At 41.4% G+C, this 22,571-nt stretch overlaps 1 protein-coding gene across 6 annotated transcripts in view; it reads right to left on the bottom strand.

Moving 5' to 3' along the window:
- astn1 (astrotactin 1) overlaps nucleotides 1-22,571 on the bottom strand; it is a 418,066-nt gene that overhangs the window by 332,822 nt on the left and 62,673 nt on the right. For all 6 annotated transcript variants that reach the window (XM_074650205.1, XM_074650206.1, XM_074650209.1 and 3 more), the window contains one exon: nucleotides 10,794-10,975. In XM_074650205.1, coding sequence (XP_074506306.1) covers nucleotides 10,794-10,975 — 182 coding nt within the window. The remainder of the gene's footprint in view (nucleotides 1-10,793; nucleotides 10,976-22,571) is intronic.

The following is a 22,571-nucleotide window of genomic DNA, read 5'->3' as shown; positions in this document are numbered from 1 at the left end:
ATCACTTCGTGATCATTAACAAATACTTATAATATAGTATATAAAATGTTACAATGTGAAAATAACATAATAATTAGTGTGATGATGGTGGTGATGAGAATGATGGTTATCATAAAGTGTTACCCCAGATGGTTTCCTATAATGTTTGTATAGTGTACTAGATTATTGATCTGTTACAGCAGAAAGGATTGGCTCAGATTAAGACCACCTCTCCAGCATGAATAAATGGTATAGTACCCCATACGGCTCTTTTCTTTTGCAGATACATGTAGCAATAACTTTGCCTAATATGCTAAATCACATTGTAATGTTCTTTCCTTGATTCATCCTCAACATTACATACAACGCCATCATAGTCTGTAGACTCTAATAGCATCCACATGTGATTTAGATTCATTTATAATTAATACCAATCATCATTAATACCAATTATGTTCAGTAATTGCCTCTTTAATGTTGAATTACACTTCCACTTTCCTTTTAATATATGATATATAGTCTATATCTAGCTGGTTTCTGCATATGTATGTGAGAATATGAATCTTGCTTGGCACAAAATGTTTAACCGATTCAAGCGACTATCATTCCTAAAGTATCATCTGCACAAATCCCAAACTAATTTCTGCACTCTTTCAGGTGTGACTAATTCATTTGGTGGCAGTGAATGAGAAGGTAGCAATTCACTATGTTTCTACAAATACTCAGGAAATTAGAAATATGCAGTAGGATGCGAGGACAATAATGGCTTAGGTATTATGCATAAGACCTTATGATATTGCTGTTTGTGTGGGGAATTGTGACGGCTGCCGAGTCCTTGGGCTCAGGTAAGACAGAACGTCTCCTTCCCGAAGAACAAAATGTCAGCTCTTCCTTTCAGAATATACCAATCTTTTTCCTTCTCATTCATTACTCAAATCTGAAAAAAACATGTGTGACTGCTAATTGCACCATCTTAACAGGCAGAAATGGAAAAGCAGGACTGAGGCAGACTTTGTGACAAAAGGTGACAGTAGTTCATATGCCCCTTTATCCTTCAGCGGTGCGAGTGGCCATGAAGCAAAATATTATCCAGCAGCTAGGAAATGAAAAAACATTTGTACTGAAACAGCCAAAGCTGCCTCTGCATTTTATGATTCATTTCTTTATTTCTTCAGTCAGGGTTGTCTGTGAAAGTAGTTAAATTGATGCAAAAAGTAATTTATTCGTGATCTTTCAGTATACAGCCAGTGCGATGTCCTATACATTTGGCAAAGGGATAATAAACGAGCTGAGCAGCATGTAAACATTTATGCTCCTGTGCAAGTCAGATTTATTTAAAGGGGACATATCTTAAAGAAAAAAAAAAAAAAAAACCCAGAGCTTGTGCTCATACATTTGGGTATCTGGAAAGCGTACCAACCCACAAACTGTCACTATCAGTTGGCTTTCACACCTGATGCAAACCGTACCCAAACAGATCGACAAACCATGTCCGAGTACGGTACGAAGCGTTCACACTAATCAAACGAACTGGACCTCGGGGTCAAGTGTATTCGGATCCGGGGCCGGGTCCCTGATGTGAAAACGTCCGTAGACCCTGGTACCTGCGGTCGAAACGCAATGAGTTCCTCAAAAGGTTCTAAGTTCTGGGGGAAAGTTCCTGCGGTGGAAACGGGGCTTAAGCCAGTTGAAGAAAGTAGGTGGGAATATAAATGGGTGCATCATCTTCCTACGTAGCTACTTCGCTGTATCCACAAAAAATAGTGACAGAAAATGTTCACAAAAATGGTGTTGATGAGAATTGTTACAAGTCAACTTAAGGAAACAAGGAAACTCTTAATCTTCATGAAACACTGCTCCTAGCAACTGCTAATTAAAGTTATAACATATAGTCATTTGATTCATTGTTAATATATATAACATTGATTAGTGCAGCTTTAATGCAAGAAAGTCCGTCTTTGTTTCTGCTAAAACTGTGATTTTCATTTTGTTTTTTGTTGAAAAACCAAGCCATGGTGCTCTGTTGTCTGCATCAGAGATTCAGCAGCACCACAAACAGGCAAGGCACTTGAGCTGTGTGTCTTCCTCACAGCCAATAGGGAAGCTATGGATCGGTTTGTCTCGCTCGGCAGGCTTTTGAAAGCACGCCATGTTGTGATGGTCAGAGAGCAGCTGGGGAGGCTGGGATTCAGCCGGGGCTGCTGCTTTACAAGTGGTCAGGGCCGCATTGATTTAAGGTTTATACGATCAATGCTATCAACACGGGTTTTAGGAGGGTCACCACATGAATGTCAATATCCCACGAGCCAAGCTGAGTCACAATGACCATCTCTCCCCATAAACTGATGCTTGCTATCGGTGTTTGTGTGTGTGAGAATCCCTGTGACTCCAGCTTCCATTACAGGTTCAGCTGTTTTTAAAGATCACAGGAAAATGACCACGGTGTGAATTGTGAAGTGAACTGTGGTACAACTACTGTAGACTCACACTGAAAGTAGATGTAATGACTTTTCAATATCTTTCAGGAACTTAACTCCCATGTTTTGCAGTAACATATGACATTAAAAAAGAAATATCAGAATGGCAATGCAATGGACAAAAATGCATGATGTTTTTTTGAGGCAAGTTTTGATATTTTTAGGTTCAATATAATTCAATTTGGAGAGATAAAAAAAACTCCTAGAAAGTTACTTTCCCATACAACTAAACTGCATTCTCAACTGGAATGGCACTGACCTCCAAAAAGTTTCGTTCAAATCCATCGCAGACTTTTGGAGTAATCCTGCTAACGGACAAACAAACCAACAAACCAACAAACCAACGGCGGTGAAAACATAACCTCCTTCCTAGGCTTTCGGCCTTGGCGGTGGTAAAACACCGCAACAAAAATACTTGGTTAGGTTTAACGTAACAAAACTGCAGTGGTTAGCGTGTGTTTTCTCCGGGTTCTCTGGCATCCTCCCACAGTCAAAAGACATGCAGGTTAGGTTGTTGACTCTAAATTGCCCATAGGTGTGAATGTGAGTGTGAATGGTTGACTGTCTCTATATTTGTCAGCCCTGTGATAGTCTGGAGACCTGTCCAGGGTGTACTCCGCCTTCGCCTAATGTCAGCTGGGATCGGCTCCAGCTCCCCCGCGACCCTGAATTGGATAAGCGGTCGCGGATGATGGATGGATGAATTTAATTTCACACGTGGCACGACCAGCTGTCTCCTGGGTGTTTCTTTGACCCACCCCGACCTCCTCTCTACGCCGACTATCATTACAAACGTATTTGTGATACGTCAAAAAACAAAAGTTCTCTCGAAACATAATTCAGAATGCGTTTTCGCTGTACGGTACATCAGTTTTAGGAGACAGGACTGCGATATTTCTTAAGAGGGGTGGGGTGCCTAAGGCCTCTAAAATCCTGGCTATGGCCCTGTGTACTTGCCATAGTTGGGTACCCCCATACGAAAGCAAAAGATTCTGATGACATCTTTCCAATATCACTATCAACAAAACTATAGAAGGGGATTCCTCAAGATGTGATGCTCTGAGACATATCTCACATGTGAATCTGGGAGTTATCGTTTAATAAAATAAAAAGGCATGCCTGTATTTGTTTTTCAAATCCACACAGATTTGGACGGCCCAGAGGAAGCATGTCATGTTATACTGTAGATGTGACTTTCATTTCTCCCTCCATCTGTCATCAAAGCTTAACAGCAGCTCTCCTTGTCTTTGCTGCTGCGTACGTGGTGGAGAGGAGGTCGTGTGACTCAGGTTCCGGCTGTTTGCCGACACCTGGAAGCTGCTTGACATCCTCCCAGATCCATATTCTTATATATGTTTACATTCTATGTATAATTTTGTCATTATTTATACTGTCATTTTATTATGTTGTTTATTCTGTACACGTGATATCTGTGCATGTTTATCTTTCCTGAAGTTTCTTCCATTTTTTCCCATGTTAAAAGGTTTGTTTGGTGACTTTTTTTTCCTTATCTGAAGCGAGGGTCGAAATAGACAGAGGGTGTCGTACTGTATGCTGTACAGATTGTAAAGCTCCCTGAGGCAAATTTGTGATATTGGGCTATATAAATAAAATTGCCTTGACTTAGACTTTGCTGTAAGGCAAACGAAAATATCTTTAATTAAATCCATATTCCATATTTCCACAACAGAAAATGTACAACGTAGTGTTGAAATGGGTAATAAGCTGGCAATCTTCCAAATAAGGTCTCTTTCTAAGAAACGAAAAATAAATCACATTCAGCTAACCACTAGATTTTCTGTAAATTGTATTACTCAACATCTAAGTAATGTTCCAAACTTCTCCTTACTGCAAGGATTTTCTGAACTTTCATATACCTATATATTCTTTTTATATATATATATATATATATATATATTAAAATACTGAAGACATGATCTCAGCATCCTCAATGGTAAGTACGTTGTGACCAGGGTTGAATATCTTGTCAGTGTTTGTAGTTTGCAGATACGTTCATTAGAAATGTGTGCTCGTTATTTTGATATAGAACATACTGTAGCATAATCCGGTCGCTATTACTTTTCTTTCAGCCATATTTGCAGTTGCAAATTAACATTTTTAAATTTTTTAATTTAGGAGACAGGATTGCACATATTAATGTCTCAAAATTAAACACAAGCACAGCGCGCTGGCTCTGCTAATAGCAAATAGTTACAAACAAGCTAAAACAAAATCAAGCCTGTACGTAGTCCAACTGTTTAGCTTAGTTTGCCACGTATCTAAAACTTGTCGTAAACTTATCTACTGACTGAGTCAAAGCAGCGTCTCCTCTCTCTAACAGCGGTACCTGCAGCAGTGAATCACATCAGGAGGACAGAGGACAGGAGGACAGAGGACAGGAGGAAGGACTGATACTGACTGATGTATGTGTCCTTCATTCTTTATAAACTTCAATCAGGAATATTATTTATTTTATTGACATTCAAGATTAGTTTCCAGTAGATTATTGAGTTTATATAGTGACTTTGCTGTTGTAAACATTACTGTTGCTGCTCTAGAAACATTTAGTTATATTCAAAATATAAATAAAATTCTAATTCTGTTCTGAATGTATTCTTTTTTTTAAATAAAATATTAAAAAGCAATTATTTAGCAATGAAAAAGAACCAATAAAAGTATCGATATAGAACCGAACCGATAAGTCATATTGAAAAGAGTAGTAGTATCGATAAAACCCTAACGATACCCATCCTTACATAACACCCAGTTTCAGCTTGAACATTCCCCCTTAACAAATATTAACTACAGTTTCGCTTACACGACCCGAAGCATCTTTTTTACCTGTCAAAGTTGAAAGCAGAACTAGAAAAGCAAAACTAAACTTTTGTTGCAACGAACACTATGAAATGGGATCAATAGGTAATGCAATACAATGACTGTGCATAAAATTTACTAACTCAATAAAGTGAATTTAGTGTTAAGTTCCTCTCTAAGTCGACAGCATGTCCGTTGAGGTTCTTATTTCAGGAAGCGGAGGAGGACAGAGGAGCAGCCTGGCGGGATCTGCTGCCGCTACCATCAGACACCATATGGCTCTGACAGACTCAACTGCTCCTCACCTTTGAGGTTGAGTGGGCACAGAGAGGGGCTTGTTTCACACTGCTGATCCACAGCGAACCTTTACCTCGAGAGCTTCCACACAGCTGATTTCAACCATATTGCCCAAACAAACTGTTCACCATCCAGCAAAAATGGACAACGTGAGCGGTTCTGTGGGCCAGACCTGCAGTGTTTACGACGACTACAGAGAGTTGTACCTCTATGTTTCAAACATTTTATTTTTATCTCTTCATTTGTTAACTTTTTGTCATTGGATATCAATGATTTGAATTTGAGTTTTACTATGATGCTTGCGGAAATTAAAAAAGTTGCTTTATGGCCTCTGAGGAAAAAACAATAGCACTGAAGGGATTCGCAAAAACATCAAATCTAACCCCTGAGCTTGCAAAACTGTATTAGTCGATCATATGATGTAATCGACTTGGTTCGGTTCGGATACCTCCATTCTGAATGTGATGATTGGATTGATCCATCGAGGCTCTGTTGCAAAAACAGCAGCTGATTAAAATCCGGAAATTAAAAAGGGTTGAATTGTGCAACTGCAATGATACGCTGGAGCTTAAGAGTCTCAACGGATGAACCAATCACGCCTCATTGAGTACCTGACGCTGTTCTAAATATACTGTATACCGTGGTTTTATTTGTCTTTTGTTTGGCCCGGAGAGTTGGGATTTACTTTTGGAGCTGTCTCTGCCTGTCGGGTTCAAGCTGAAGTCGAGTACGTGTGTTTGAACTGCCAGTGCCTCACCTGGTGTTGGTACAGGCATACACAAGGTTAGTCATCTATTATGGATGACCGGCCGCGGCCAGCGGAGGACACTGTGGTCACCTTGTTGGATGTGAATGCACAGGGAGAATCTTTGAACCCTGCATGAGGAAAACTCCAACTTTAGAACAGTGGGAGTACAACTGTTGAAAAGGACTCACTTCTTGCTTCACATTTGAAAAAAAAACTGACTAAGACTGCTTGGAAAATCTGTAATTCTCAGGTCTGATAAAAGCCCGGCTGGAGGACCAGACGCTCTCCTGGCCTCGGATCCCACCTTCGGTGCAGCTCATTGAACCCGAGTCCCCCTTTAGGATTAGGCCCATAATAAGCCTGGCTTGTCTTCAAGCCTAAAAAACGCTGGAGTCCCAACTCATCCATTAGGCATAAACAGTCTCGTGGCCAGGCAATGAACTGTGGCAGATTAGACGTTCTGCTTCCTGGCTGAGCCCACCTAGCTGGGATGTGCAGACCTGGGACCGTTTCAAGGCCGTTCAGTGTTTCTGATAAAAACATGGCAACAGCGGTGTAAAACACAATCCTGTTGATGTCAATGTTAATTGAAGGGCAGGGTTTCATTTTAACACTAAAAAGACGTTTGGCATTATTTGTAGGGCTGTCAAAGTTAACATGATACTAATGCGTTAACACAAATTTGTTTTAACGCAATCAATCTTTCGGAGGCTCAGTTTTAAAGCTAGAGTGAACCTAGAAGGGCATCATCATATGAAACTAAAAAAAACTAATGAATCCATTGGTATCAACCATGTCATACAAGCTTGTCATTAAGGAGGATAAATAAGGCTCCAAACTTGCGCTACATTTTGGTGAGGAAAAACTGCCATGGCCATTTTCAAAGAGGTTCCTTGACCTCTGACCTCCAGATATGTGAATAAAAATGGGTTCTATGTGTACCCACGAGTCTCCCCTTTACAGACATGCCCATTTTATGATAATCACATGCAGTTTGGGGCAAGTCATAGTCAAGTCAGCACACTGACACACTGACAGCTGTTGTTGCCTGTTGGGCTGCAGTTTGACATGTTATGATTTGAGCATATTTTTATGCTAAATGCAGTACCTGTGAGGGTTTCTGGACAATATTTGTCATTGTTTTGTGTTGTTAATTGATTTTCAATAGAAAATATAGCCATATATTTGCATAAAGCAGCATATTTGTCAACACCCATGTGGATAAGAGTATTAAATACTTGACAAATCTCCCTTTAAGGTACATTTTGAACAGATACAAAATGAGTGATTCACTTGCGATCAAATATTCTGATCGATTGACAGCCCTTTTTCATTTCAATACATCCTTTGATTAACACAAATGTTCAGCTCCGTGCTGTCAGCAGACGAGTCAGAAATCTGAGACTGATCTGCCGGTCACCGGTCATGGCCAATCAGCTGAAAACTGTCCGGTTTCGAACGGCTGCCGATCGATCACTGCCTCTCTAAATATTAATATGTCTTACTAACAAACTGAACTAAAGTGGAAATCCCCCATAGTTTCCTCCTGTTTCCTTCCTGCTGCTTGTTACATAAGTATATACCAGAGAGGTTTCGTAAGATGTTGCTGAGACCTCGAGCAATTGAGACATTCACAGCTGTATCCCACTGCTTTCTTCCCCCCTAACACGTCTCCCAGACATCTACCTACGCTGACTGCTGCTGTCCTGCAGTCTCCCAGGACACACAATGGAAAGAGGTCCAGTGACAGGTGTGCGCCTGAGCTAAAAAAGCCCGTAAAGCAGCCGTCGCAGGACCCTTTTTGTATCCGCAAGGAGCCAAGCAAGTGACACGGCTTTGGATTTATAGGTCGGGGCCTCCAGCAGGGTGGCAAGCTGCAGCGGGGCCCGGGCAGCGCAGCGGCAACACCGCTTCCATCTGTTGTCACGGTCTGCTCATATCTGCATGCTAATCCTTCTCTGCCCACACCTTTTCACGGAAAAACACCCGTGTGGCAGAGCTGCCGCCGCCGCTGCTCTTTCAGGATGAGGAATTAACAGAGCAGGGAGCACAAAGGCGCGGACCTGAGGTTGATGGGATGTGAAACGCAGATAGAGCGGGGAGTAAAAAATGTGAGATTAGAGGAAAATCAAAGAGGTAAGGAGCAGAACCTCGGCACCAGCCGTCTCATTTCCACATGAAAATGTTGTCACCGCTCAAGTAGATCGGCTTGATGTTCGCTAATAACATGCGTAACATGCGGAGGGGGTCGTCAAGGACAGGCGCTCTTTTCAAAGTCTCAAGGTCGGTGACATTCAGCGGGTGTCGAAGCGCGCCTCCCTGCCGCCGCTCAGCAGATGTAGCTGCTGGCAAAAGTCTCCCCGAGCTGACTAATCATTTGTGTATGCAGCTATAATATGCTTTCAATGACTGAAAATACATATCATCCATCAAAGCACGGTTGTAATGTCTTTGGGCTGGAAAAGGGCACTGGGAGTAGGTGTGGCATATCTAAGATCTAATAAATATACATTTCCTCAGGCAAGAGGAGAAAGCTGTGAGATCTAAGGATTCATTTCCTACTCTGCCGACATAGCAGATAAGGTTTGATACAGTGCGGGCATGCAAAAATCTACATTCTGTGGAACTTTATAAATGTATGTTCCACACAGAAAAACTGATTTTTTTCCGCTGCCTATAGTCTGTACAATGTGTCTGTGACAAAAAAAATAAAAAGGGGGAAAAGAATACATCAATTTTTTTATGCTTTAAAAAGGAAGCCCACTTCTTCAATACACTGGCTTCACAATTGTAACACACCCATAGTCTGTGTCCAACATGTCCGTGCCCTGTGGCAAGCAGTCGAGAGTGCACGACATGTGTCCGTTCTAACAAACCTGCCAGTGGAGTGGCAGAGCTTTCTTTTTTTTAAAGTTTTGACTGAGATATCATGTTCATTTGGACAATGAGGAGTTTTTATACCAGCGAGACGAATGGAAAGACACAGTGACGCTTTGTAAATTAAACATATTTACAGCCATTGTACCATGACAGACATTAGGGCTGGGACGATTCACCTATCTCTCGATTCAATATGTATTGTGATTCTTAAGTATTGCGATTCAATATTACGATTTATTGTAATTTTTGTTTACTTTTTTAACACTAGACCATGGGAAAAAAGTTGAATCATACATTTCTATAGATTTTTACTTGGGAAAATATCTAAATTAACACAGTTAAAATGTTTGATTTTCAGCATGTATGTAGTCAGAGATGTCCTAAAGTCAAAAATATCAGTCATTGTCAGGTATTATTTATTTTATTTTTTCCAGCAACCCAAAAAGAAAAGATTTCACTGACAAATTTGTGTTATTTTCTTTTTTAATTTATAAGGGACATGTAATGTTTTATACTTCTGGTGAATATAATCCAATCAATCTTATTTCCATATATATATATTTTTTTGTATATACTGTTCCCTTTGTTAACACCTTATTTTGAAAACCAGACGAAGTCACACGTGTATACTTCCTCTAACTTTGCCAAGTCTGTCTCTAGCTCTCCCGTCAGCTCCGTTCTCTTTACACATCCATGGTCAGCTCCATTGGGGCCATTTGAATGCATTTAACATAAATGTCAGTATCTGGGTGCTCTACAATTGTAACGTTGGCCGGTTTGATCACGGAGATGAGAGTGATGGCCGGCTTGACTGCACGTTACCTCAACACGATAACGTTTCCTCTCCATGACAGAGTTAGCATGCAGCTTCAGCTGTGATGTCTAGCTCTGCTTTTCATGGCAGCAATGTGTGAAACCCAAAGTGTTTCCATACTTTACTGTATGTGTAGTGTTTACCACTTTGGATTTAAAATGTGAGGTTGCAGGTCATATCCACGCCGACCCTCTGCCGTTTTCTAATTTCTCATTTCAGCCGGCTGCGTTTTTTTTTGTTTTTTGACGGATACGGAACGGATATGACGTCACGTTACTCAGACTACATCAATAAAAGCGGTAACTTCCTTCTACCTCCGCATAGACTCAAATAAAGCAAATATATCGATTCTGGCATAAAAAAATCATAAAAACATCGATGAATCGATGTTTTTTCACCCCTAGCAGACATTTTCTGCTCTCTAAAACCATAACTCTGGAAAAAAGTCAGCAGTCAGCTTGTTTGGAACACACAGGGAAACAAAAACAAGTGGAATGGACATGTTTTCTTATCTCAAAGATGAGATCTCTGACGATGTTTCAGCTTCAGGGACACTAAAATAACTTTAAGTCCATGCCCATCTTAATGAAACAGCAAGAGAGAAAACAGCTAGTTCTTCCCTTTATCATTTTAATTTTGCAAATGAAAGATTTCGGCCAATTAAAAAGTTCTTTTTGACTGCATGTCAAAAGAAAAGATATAGTAATATTAGACTTCAAAACAGTTTCCATTTTTAGCTGCTTTGTGAACACTCCAGCCCCCCAGAGCAGAGAGTTGTTTTTACCATAACTGAGATGTGCAGGATGCGGAGCTCCTCCTTCGCAGAATCATTGTCCGGGTCCGTGGTCGGCTCCGGGGGGTTCACACTGCCGTCCTGGTGGTGGATGTGGAAGAGCAGAGTGCCGTTCTCCAGCCACTGCTGCCTCCAGCGCACCAGAGGGATGTCCTCTGAATTGCCAGAGATCTCTGCCAGAGACAACAGACAGAACAAAAGGGGGCTAAATGAGAGGCCGTTGGCTGTCGCAGCACACATATCCTCACAGCGATTGCCAAATCATGAAGAAGATCTAGTGGAATTTCAGCAAACGACACACATGTCATAGTGTTGGTTTCATTTCAATGAACAAGATTCAACTTTTGTTACTGACTTTTTGTTAATTTTAACACTTTATTACATCCAACTATGACATGGTACCAATGGATTCCTAGGTTTTCTAGTTTCATATGATGCCTTTAAAACTGAGCCCGCTACACCCTCCGAAAGACAGAATGGTGGCGGGCTGCCAGCAGGCTGTCGGATTTTTAATAGGTTAATTAAAAATCAATACAGCATTTTGGAGACTTGACACAGTATTGCAAAACATAATATCGCGATACTCATGTGTATCGATACTTCTTTTTACACCCCTAGTAATACCGCCCAAGCCTGATTGACTTTATCAATCGCCTGACGTTGTAAATAGCGCCACCACCAGATCAAAGATCTTCACTTTTCCAGTTAAATGCGTCAACATCTACTGGATGAATTGGCGCACATTTGATAGAGACGTTCATGGTTCCCAGACGATGTATCGTACTGCCTTTGGTGATCCTCTGTCTTTTCAACTAAGCATCCCCATGAGGTCATGCTAGAGGGTCACCGGTATATTGTTGTGTGCTCATTAGCAAGTATTAGCATGCTAACACACTAAACATAAATGGTTGCCATCGTACCTGCTAATTATAAAAATGTAACATGTTGATAGCATTTAGCTCAAAAGTTCTCTCTTTTGTACTGCAATAGGAATCTTAGGGTGTATGATTAAATGGTGGTCAATTACATTTATAGCCAGCGCCAACCAGCACCCCTTTCTATACCTTAAACCACTCTGTCAGCTTTTATCCATGTTGGGAAGAAACAAAAATCCCAGGAAACTCAAAAGATAAAGATGAGTAAACAGTGATTTCATGGAAGCAGCGGAGCATAAGAGACGTTGTGCCTTGTGTCACACCTCAGTTCCTCAGACACTCCTCGCTGTTTGAAATATTAGTGATGTACGCCAAAACACACACAGCGCGGATACGGGGAAACGTTATGAATGCATGACAGAGCTTTATGGGTGATTCTCTGTTATGTAAGTGTGAAGAGTAGCAAAGATGCATCAGGCTCATAAGTCATGAGAGGTAAGAGCGCCGACGTGAAGACATAAATCCAAACAGGGATCACAGAAAGTGCAACCGGGAACTCCAGACTGAAGCCCACCTCCAACTCTACAAACAAGCTGCTCCAGTAGGCTGCTGCTGGAACCGAATAGGTGTTCTTGGCCAGATGTTTTGGTTTAACTAGTCTTACAGCGGTCCTCACCCAGTAAGGAATGATTTGGTCATTTCAGATCAAAGGATGCACTCCAAGCAAAAACACTATTCGAAAATCACTGGAAATTAGTTGATTATTATTCGAATAATCGTCCCATTTCATTCAGTCACTCACAGTTAGCCTCTGCTCCAAATGGCTCTAGAGAGGGCCATTCGCGTTTTCGCATCGGCCACCGTATCTCTCCAACGTGCTTGGCGCACGTGAAAGGCTTCAGTTGGTTGCAGTCTCCTCACCTTACCACTAGATACCGTCAGATCCTAAACACTGGACCTTTAAACACCCCAATGAGTATCTGAAAAACGCATTGTAAGACAGCTGAAAACAGATGTTTTATTAACTGAAAATGCTTTATGTGCTTCATTCTCTCACCTACAAAGTAATGGCTATTCAATGCATTATTTTATTACTGGTTTATAGTTCCCGCTGTTGGTAGATGAGGCCCTCATTCTCTTTCACATTTCTAATTAGGGAATTTGCAGATCAGATCAGGTCCTGTTTAATGCCAAAGATCTGCAGGCCGGTACACAGCACTCACCCTTATCCTGTTTATGGGTTACTTTGGACTCTCAGCCATGAAACAGACTATTACACTAATTGCTAGCATGACCCAGCGCTGAGCACAAATCTATTACCCGATATATTGTGCCAGCTCTGCTGGTATACAAGCTATCAAATTATTTAAAGCTCATTTTAACACACAGATGTCACAACGAGCTGAACAGAGAAGCGGTGCAAGCACAATGCAGAGGAGAAAAGGGATGGTGGGGTTTGCTCTGAAGGGACACAGTCCATTAGCGAATAGTCCATAATTGATCAAAGTCCATACGATGTGCTGGTTCATTCGCGCTGCGGCGCAGCGATGGTTGCGGGGAGGAATCACGGCTTGTAAATAATAATGAGGATTATGCCTGATCAAAAGAAAAAAAAGCCCAGAACTGAGTGACTCAAGCAGCAAGTTAAGGCACTTGTGTTAGCATGGGAGATGAGAATTAGGACGGGAACAACAAGGACTGGAAAGCCAGGGGAAGGCGACGGAGCGGCGTCGAGGTAAAGCATCAAACGCTCAACACATCAAGCTTCCACGACACAAAACCTACTTATCTCTGCAAAGCCTTGTGTAGAGATCTATATATAAACGCACGCTAACCCCATGCTACACCATAACATTACACTGATTACTGCCTGAGATGTAGTTGCAAGCAAGATTTTACTGCTGATCACAGGCTTTTACTACACAGTGTGCAAAACTTCAGGGACATGTATCGAGTTACACCACCTTTGCACCTGCACAATGTAGGTCTCAATTGATCCGGGGCTTTTAAATTATTTTGTTTGGTTCGCTTCATCTGGCGTCTGTAATTCATGCCTTAGCATAATGACACATATCATTAGGGATCAGAGTGTTGTTACACACTGGGAGCAAGCTGTTAGAAAGACATGGGCGTAGACAAGGAAGGGAGGGTCTAACATTTACTTTTCTAAGGAGTTTGTTAAACACAGTTGCCTGTTGCCACTAGGTGGCGCTATGAGTATGATTCAAAATAGGCCTGTTGATGTCTTCAGGCTGGGACTCATCAAATGTGTTAAATTTGGAAAAGATCTGACCATGTAGAGTCAAGTTTTTCATGGCGAGACATCAAAATGTTGAGATGGATCTGATTAATCTGTGAGGGAGAGGTCATACAAGTACACAAACCTTTACTTTGGTTTATAAGCAAATACCTGCAAAACTAATGATGCTCTGTCAGCCTCAGATGGTACTGTACTGTTTAGCACTCATTAGCACTAAGTAACATATGTTAGCATGCTAACACTTTCAACATATCATTTATCGATTTAGCACACTGACAGTGGATATTCACGTATCGTATGTGCCTCAAATCTCAGTGTGAAAGCCTCGGTTAACCCGCTACACAACAGCTTTTTGTTATTTTCTCTCCTGTGACGGCGAGTTTCTTTCCCCCAAAAGGGAGCGCAGCCTCGGAGATGACGCCATGCTGGTCTGGTCTATAGCTTGGAACCATGAAGCCATGCTGGTCTGGTCTATAACTTGGAGCCATGAAGCCATGCTGGTCTGGTCTATAGCTTGGAACCATGAAGCCATGCTGGTCTGGTCTATAGCTTGGAACCATGAAGCCATGCTGGTCAGGTCTATAGCTTGGAGCCATGAAGCCATGCTGGTCTGGTCTATAGCTTGGAGACATGAAGCCATGCTGGTCTGGTCTATAGCTTGGAACCATGAAGCCATGCTGGTCAGGTCTATAGCTTGGAGCCATGAAGCCATGCTGGTCTGGTCTATAGCTTGGAGACATGAAGCCATGCTGGTCTGGTCTATAGCTTGGAGCCATGAAGCCATGCTGGTCTGGTCTATAGCTTGGAGCCATGAAGCCATGCTGGTCTTGTCTATAGCTTGGAGCCATGAAGCCATGCTGGTCTGGTCTATAGCTTGGAGCCATGAAGCCATGCTGGTCTGGTCTATAGCTTGGAGCCATGAAGCCCCTCTATTAGATCTTTTTTAGCACATGGCAGAGGAATAAATCAGAGATTTTTGGGATTTATTGTTGGTGCAATAAACAACACAGCAACTCTTCAGCATAGTGTTATTACTATTACCAGTTTGTTTAAAGTAGAAGTTTGGAGACATGTTTCAACTTCTTCTGTTACCGTCTATGAGGGATTGTTTTCTCCCAAAAGCGGGCGTGGTCATGCAAGCTTACTCTGGATGATGTATTGCCGGTCTGATGTATGGCGTGACTTTGCGTAGCGGTCGACTTTTAGCCTCGTTATCCTGATAAATATCTTTATTTTTTAATATCCCACTTTCTTAAAGTAGCTCGCCTACCAATGTTTCATATTTAAATGGCCAACACCATGTATGTAAGCACTTACCTGGCTTAAACTATTCATGGTAAGAGCAGGCACCATTAATATTTTGTGCACACATTGTGCATACATAAGATTACAATGCAGTCCCGGCTAGCGCTTCACTTCCCCGCCGTGTGACTGTACACCACCTCCTTTGTCAGACATCCCATTACGCTGATTACTAGCAAAGGAAACACTTGCATGCTGGATAATAGCCATAACCCCTTATATAGATTACAACCTGCTTACAAACAAAAACACTTAATGTGTTTCCTGTGACACAGCAGTGTGTGTGTGTGTGTGTGTTTGTAATTTTGAGAGTATAATAAGATTGGCCTGACAATAACGGATGCCCTCATGCCGCAGTGGAGAGGGAGTTCCCCTTCTGCCCACGAGATACGATTTAAGAGTCCCGACTGGTTTTAACCTAAATGCAAATGATGTGCCAGAGTGTGACAGGGCACTTTTTAAAAAGTGGTCTCTCTCTTTCTCTCTCTCCCCTGGGGACTAGTTTGCCATGAGAGCGGGATTAATGAGACCGCCGTCTTGCTGCACGGGACCGTGTGCAGTACCACCCGGCAGACAGATAGGTATAGCAGGGGAGGAAGGAAGAAAGATGGAGAGAGTAAGAGGTGGTGAGGAAGACAGAGAAATGCAGAAGCAATAAAGGGAGTGGTGGAAAGGGAGAGATTGAAAGGAGAGAGCGGCCACCCACCGGCATTAAAATGGATCAAAGTGATCTGATTAGGCCGCATTATTAGTGTACCTCCTCTGAATGCAGATCGCTGAACCATTTCGTTTAAAGGAGTTTCAATTCTGCTCAGAATTAAATGGACATTGCATCTTAAGCCTGATCTTTAATCCAAGCACAAACGAATGGGCAGTATACCGCCACAGAGGATCCCAGGACAAAGCATTTTTTTTTTCCAATTCCCTAATTGATTGACAGAGCATTCGGACTGCCAGAATTTGATAGATTACCGAGAATTCAGAGTCTGTTTTGTGGCTGACGCAGGTTTGCTTACATATAGATTGCATTCAAATGAGATGACTCCCACGTTATGAAAAGACCTCTGCTTATCCAAGCGATATAATTAGAAAATCCTCACAGGGGGTTTAAGAATAAAAAATAAATGAAGAATTTGATACTTTCTGTGGCAAGATTAATGTAGAAATAAACAAACAGCAGTAAAGTAGTCTGTCTGGTGCAGTTTTAGGGACATGCCGGGCACATTGTTGCTTTTCTGTTTTTGGTGAGAATCCCGCAATATAACGCTGTCAGATTTTAGCACCCAGCAGGGAGGTTCTGTACTGTTCCAGGCAATAACATCACAGTGAAGTGTCAGTGGCGGGATGAAATCATTCATCTTATTGGAGAGCGCTGCTGCTACAAGATGAGGGGGCTTCGTGTTAAACTGGAGCTGCAACAGATTCGTACAGGCCCTCTGGGACTTCCAGGCTGCAGCTTGGTGCTAACAATGTCACCAGGCTCTTTTTTGTGCCTGCTGTTACTACAATGATATATCAACCGGTCAGCTCATCCATTAAAAAAAAAATTAAATAAATTGATGATTAACTTCTAGTGGTATCTATTAATGCAGATAGTTTGGATTCTGTTCGTCCGGGTTATTAGATTTCGGTCTCTAAGTTTTCTGCTGACGCAGTCGAGGTGAGGAGAGTTGAGGCCGAAGTCCTGACATCACCTCTGGGCTCGCCGCTGCTCCGCTAGCTGCTGCAACTCCAGTGCAATCTCTCATCGAGGAGTTTTTTAATTGGTCTCTCTGATAATGTGAAGTCTGTTCCTAGGGTTTACTATCCACATTCTCAGATAAGAATAGCATCCACTACCGTAATTGCTATCAGACTGTGACCCAACTGTGGTTTTAACATTGCACAACAATTAATTCTGTAGCATAAATAAAGCTTCTATGAAATATATGAATGAATTAGGGCTGTCGATCGATAAAATATTCAAGAAAAAAAAAATTCAATTCATACACAGTGCCCATACTGACTTTGTAAACCCTCATAAATCATGTTTTAACTGTCATAGGTCTGGAGAGCTCTCTCTAATAATCACTTAAATCAACTAGAATGGCACTCGGAGACCGAAGACTTCCGCCAAGGTGTGTGACTTTAAAAACAGCTCACAGCTGGCGGTACCGTGAGGTGGTCGGCTTTTTATTAACACGGTGTGTTTCCGTGTAACGTATCGGCGGATGCCTCTCTCATTCAGCAGCCTTGTTATGTCTGTATAACGTTACACTACGTTGTCTCTCATCCCGTCATCTACCGCTTTTTTCTTTCTCACCGCGGACGGCCAGCAGCTCCCGCACACACATCCACACACGTATCTCTCTGCTCGAAGAAGGAAGAAGGCCTGGTCATGCGTCATCAACGTGTCATCAGCTTCATTGTGCATGTGTTATACCATGTGATATTAATGCTCAGGTTGATCGGAATTCTTAAAACAATTCATCAATCCGGATCATGATCCGGATCGCCACCAAAATCAAATGGATTATGCATTGTGCCACACTCCACCACTCTAAAAAATGTCATTCAAATCCATTGCAAACTTTTGGAGTAATGCTGCTAACAGACAAACAAACAAACCAACGCCGGTGAAAACTTAACCTCCTTCAAGGCCTTCAACTCAAATCAACTGCAATGTCTCTTTCCAGAATAAGTGTCGTTGTTACTCTGGATAACCCTGAGACCTTGCAGTCATCTGTTTTTATCGGGACTTTTCCTTTAGTATTGAGATTTTCTCAACTAAATACAAATAAACGAATGCATCAACAAGATGTACGATTACAAAAACACCCAAAACTTTTAACGAGAAACCTCCACATCCCAAATCTCACCCCAGAATGCAGTCTGTGTCTGAGTTTGCTCTCACAGAGGTTGTAAAGCCACAAGTGTATTCTCTCTCTCTCTCTAAACTCTGTTCCGCCGAGACGACGATAACAATCGTCACATTGCGCGGTCACCAGAGGGCATGGCGATAAGCAGAAATTACTTTGGAGCTGTTGATTCTGAATTCCCCAAACTTAGCTGTAATAAACGACTATTAAAGAGAACACGACATTCTTGAGCTGAGAGCGCGGCGGCTGAGAGGGTGTACAAGGGGGATACAGGGTGCTAATTTCCAGATCATTATTCCAATGTGAACACATGGAGGTCGTCCTTCAAGCCTGTCCTCCAACTACACCAAAGTGAGGCTGATTTCTGAAGGGGGCTGTGAAGTATCCATTTCACACAGCAAACACGGCGTTTTAGACTTGAGAGAGGGTTAGGAGACAACTTTCACATAATAAAACATTTATGTTCTATATCTTTAGTGGATACATGATGTTCTGAATATGTTTTGTGTCCTTGGGGAATGCTTTTATCGATTTTACACCATATGTAAGTCATACCAAAATGTCCATTAGGCTGTTAAAGCAAACACTCTCGGCATGGAGTTTCACAGGAGCTGAGATGTGGCCAAGGCTTTATTTGCGATACACTGTCAATATGAATCTCATATATCCCTCTCCTGCATTTTTATGTTTATATGTGTGGCATGGGGAGAGTAATCTCAATATCACCATGGAAACCAAGCTTGAATAGATCACGAAAACCATCACTCAAAAAGGTAGGCCACAATATGGCACATATTGTAATATCTTGGCTTTTATATTTGAGAATCTTCCGAACGGGATATGAGATTATTCAGAAGATGATAACGTACCTAAATAAACTGAATATTAAAGGGGAGACTGTTGAGCAGGTAAACTGAAGCTGTGTCCTTTGCCACGCCATATTAAAAAAGATTTATTGTTGTTTGTTGTGTGTCCGCTTTTGTCTCTTAACCGCCAGTTGCTATCATCAGCTATGGTAAACGCAATCGAATGTCTAAGCCCTGATCAGTTCAGTTAACCCACTGTCAATGTCTCACACACGTCCACAGAATTCATGAGGAAGAGTCCACATGAAAATCCTGCATTTTGAATTTGAACACCCACACCCCACACCTGTTTTGAAGCCTTGAGTTTAGCATTTTGGCCGTGGCCATCTTGTTTTTTTGCAACCAGAAGTGACACGAGAGGGTGGAGCTAAGTACAACTGAATAAGACCAAAATGTTAACATTAACTTTCATGAACTGAAAACACACTGTGAAAGGGATAAAGTTGTAAGACGAAAACAAAGACAACCCCCAGACGCGACCTGTCAATCACAAGGTAACCCCGCCCTAAAGCATCCCCTGCTTTATGGTCTATTTGACTCTTAATGGGACCATAATTTACTAAATGAACATCATGCTGTATTGAAGAAGACTTGAAACTAGCAATTGAGACCATAAACTCATGTTTACAATGTTTACTGAGGTAATAAATCAAGTGAGAAGTAGCCTCATTTTCTCATAGACTTCCATACAATCAGACTTCTTTTTGCAATCAGAGGAGTCGCCCCCTGCTGGCTGTTAGAGAGAATGCAAGTTTAAGGCACTTCTGCATTGCCAGCTGTTAGCTACCTACCTGTATCTCCCATTAGGACAGGTTAAACATGAAATAATCAAATAAGCAGATTTCCCATAACTATTCCTTTAATTCTTTTAATCTTTTTCAGTATGAAGTGGATATTCAAACCCTGCATAGAATTACTGTATAGCATGTAATGGTGTGTTTTTGACCCTCTGATGAGTAGACTTTAGGAGTTACTTTTTCAACAGTTTGATTTCACTTTTATAACATATTTCAGCATGTTCTGATTCTCTGCAGGCCAGACTCATGCAGCGATTTATATGGCTCGAGGTGTTTTATCTTATGCTGAGTCACTGCTCAACCCAGCATAGAAACCAGCTTTCCCCGAGTCTTGACAACATGCTGGTCGGGGGCTATGATGCGCTATGCTGTGAATTTTAATTTGGCTCCATCTGTAATCAGCATGCAGTCTGTTCTGCTGCTTTCAAAAAGATAAATAAATAAAAACAAATAAAGCTTTAAAAAAAAGAGTTTAAAGCGGCTTTTGAAGAGAAAACATGTTGAATAACTACTGAAGTCTTGATATTGATTTTCACAGCGAACTTCACAATACACAACTGCAAATTAAAGTGAACTCCAGAACAGCTGAGGAGAGCAGAATAAAGAGCAATGGTAGCCTCTTTGGTTCTCTTTTCTTTTATTCTCGTCAAGCACTCTTCACATTTTTCTAAGAAATGTCAACATGTGTATTGTACTGTACAGAACATCAAATACACATACGAAGAAAAACCTTTCTATGCCGCCCTTCACAATGTGGCCAAATCTCAGTCACGATTTACAGTCTTGATTTATGTGTGGACACCTGTTTCATTCTTCTTGTCTTCAAAACACAGCCTGCTCAGCTTTGGTACACAGTCATTTCATAAAGTAAGCAGCTTTGCTGAAGACGTATGATATAGCTTCTTTGAAAACTGCAATAATGTGAAATCTTTTTTTCTTTGACAAACTTTTTTTTTTTTTATGCGTCACAGATGGAAACACACTAAGTAGACACAATTATGTCCTGATTAAAGGGGAAATAAAGTTTGATGACACAAAACGAAGGTTTATTATTTTATTTAGCAATTTGGGGCATATAATCTTCATATCATACATATCTGGGGTATTTTATGAGCTGCTTCGGATATGCAACCTCTAGAAACATGTAAGTAATGCATGAAATAATTTTGAATTTTTTTTCTAACCGATAGCTGACTATCGTTAACCGGTTATTAACCGTTAACCGACAAGATTAGTGCGTCGTATGCAGCCGTGCTATTTTTAGTGCCTAACAAGCCGCCCAGCTGCAACGATAAACTGATGCACCAACAGGTTAAATCCATCATTTATCACCAGCTGCAGTGTATGTGCAAAACAAACAACTGAGCCGCCAGTACACCCGACCGGGAGAGTTTAAGAGTAATGATAGAAAGTGTCCGACAGACCGTGTGTGTGTGGCGGCGGTGAGTGTGGGGTTATTGGTGGCATTATAGCTGTGAACGTAGCAGTGCAATGTGTGTACAGTTTATTTGTCGGTGAATAAATGCTACAACTCCTCAAGACCCGAGCCAAGCTCCTGTGTCTTGCTTGCCAGCCGCCCGGTGATTAATGTGAAGGTGGTTAACCCCGGAGTTAGCAACATCTCGTGCTCAGGCTCACTTAAGGTGGGCTGTTAAGGTGCACCAGCTATTCTCCTTTAAGTGACAAGCCGCTCCTCTGAATTTTGCTCAGCTTTTGATTTAATTTTTTATATTTGTTTAACCGTTCAACCGATTAAAAGCAATAATTGTTTACAATTCTTAATGTCGGTTAATGGTTAAACGGTTAATTATAAACATCCCTACTTGGACGCCATGGTTTATTTGCCCGTCCCTCTATGATAGGGTTACCCAAGCCAGAATGAAAATACAGCTGTTTGGTGGATGGCATACAAACACTACTATAAAGCTAGCACTCTTAATTTGTGTATGTGCATGTGCATCTATCTTTATTAAATCAATTTATTAAAGCACGACTATGTAACATTTGAAAGACAAAATAAGACATTCTTCCTCCTACAAATATAAAGTTGAAGTTATTAGCAATAAAAGGCACGTTTTCTCCAGTCATTACACTCAGAGGTGTTTGCTGCAGAGCCTCGCCTGGTCTGGTATGACCAGTAGCTTATGGTAACTAATGTCAGCAAAGTTTTAATTGCCGAGTAACAGACCTTACAGAATCAGTATATTAGCTCTATACTTAGGCCATTATTTCACTATGTTTTGGCTCCAACATTTCAATACAAACTTATAAGTTAAGGTCTAAATTATTCTATATTGTCAGCTATTCTCATGAAGAGACCAAAAGGGAAAAAGGCATGTGGGCGTATCTGTCCAGTACTTTCCAACCTCCCTTCCTGTCGTGGTAATTGGATTCCATACTGAGGATGTATGCTGTATGGCACAGAGGAATAACAGGGTTATATCAGGCTTTGGATACACAGACGACACTTGTTAGTAGGATAGATTCTTTTTTCATACTGCCCCCCCCCCCAAAATAAAACGTCCGCATAGGTCGTCTGTACAAGCAGGTTATCACGACCCGTGTTTACATTGATTGTTAGGTGGCGACCTCTAGCGGCCGTAGTAATTATGACTTAGGAGCAAAGGAGGAAGTCATGTGATGTAGTGTAGTATAAAGAATTACAAAGTCTGCTTAGGGGGAAAGTTGGGGTGAATGGACGGTCAAACAAACGGCAAGTCACATTAATGCATTCAAGAAATGAGTGGCGTTAAAACGAATTTGCGTTAACATGTTACTATCGCGTTAACTTTGACAGCCCTAAAAATTAAC

Source organism: Sebastes fasciatus, chromosome 11 (assembly GCF_043250625.1).
Source record: "Sebastes fasciatus isolate fSebFas1 chromosome 11, fSebFas1.pri, whole genome shotgun sequence".
NCBI lineage: Eukaryota > Metazoa > Chordata > Actinopteri > Perciformes > Sebastidae > Sebastes > Sebastes fasciatus.
The sequence above is the reverse complement of the archived record's forward strand: the minus strand, read 5'-3'. Positions and strand labels throughout refer to the sequence as shown.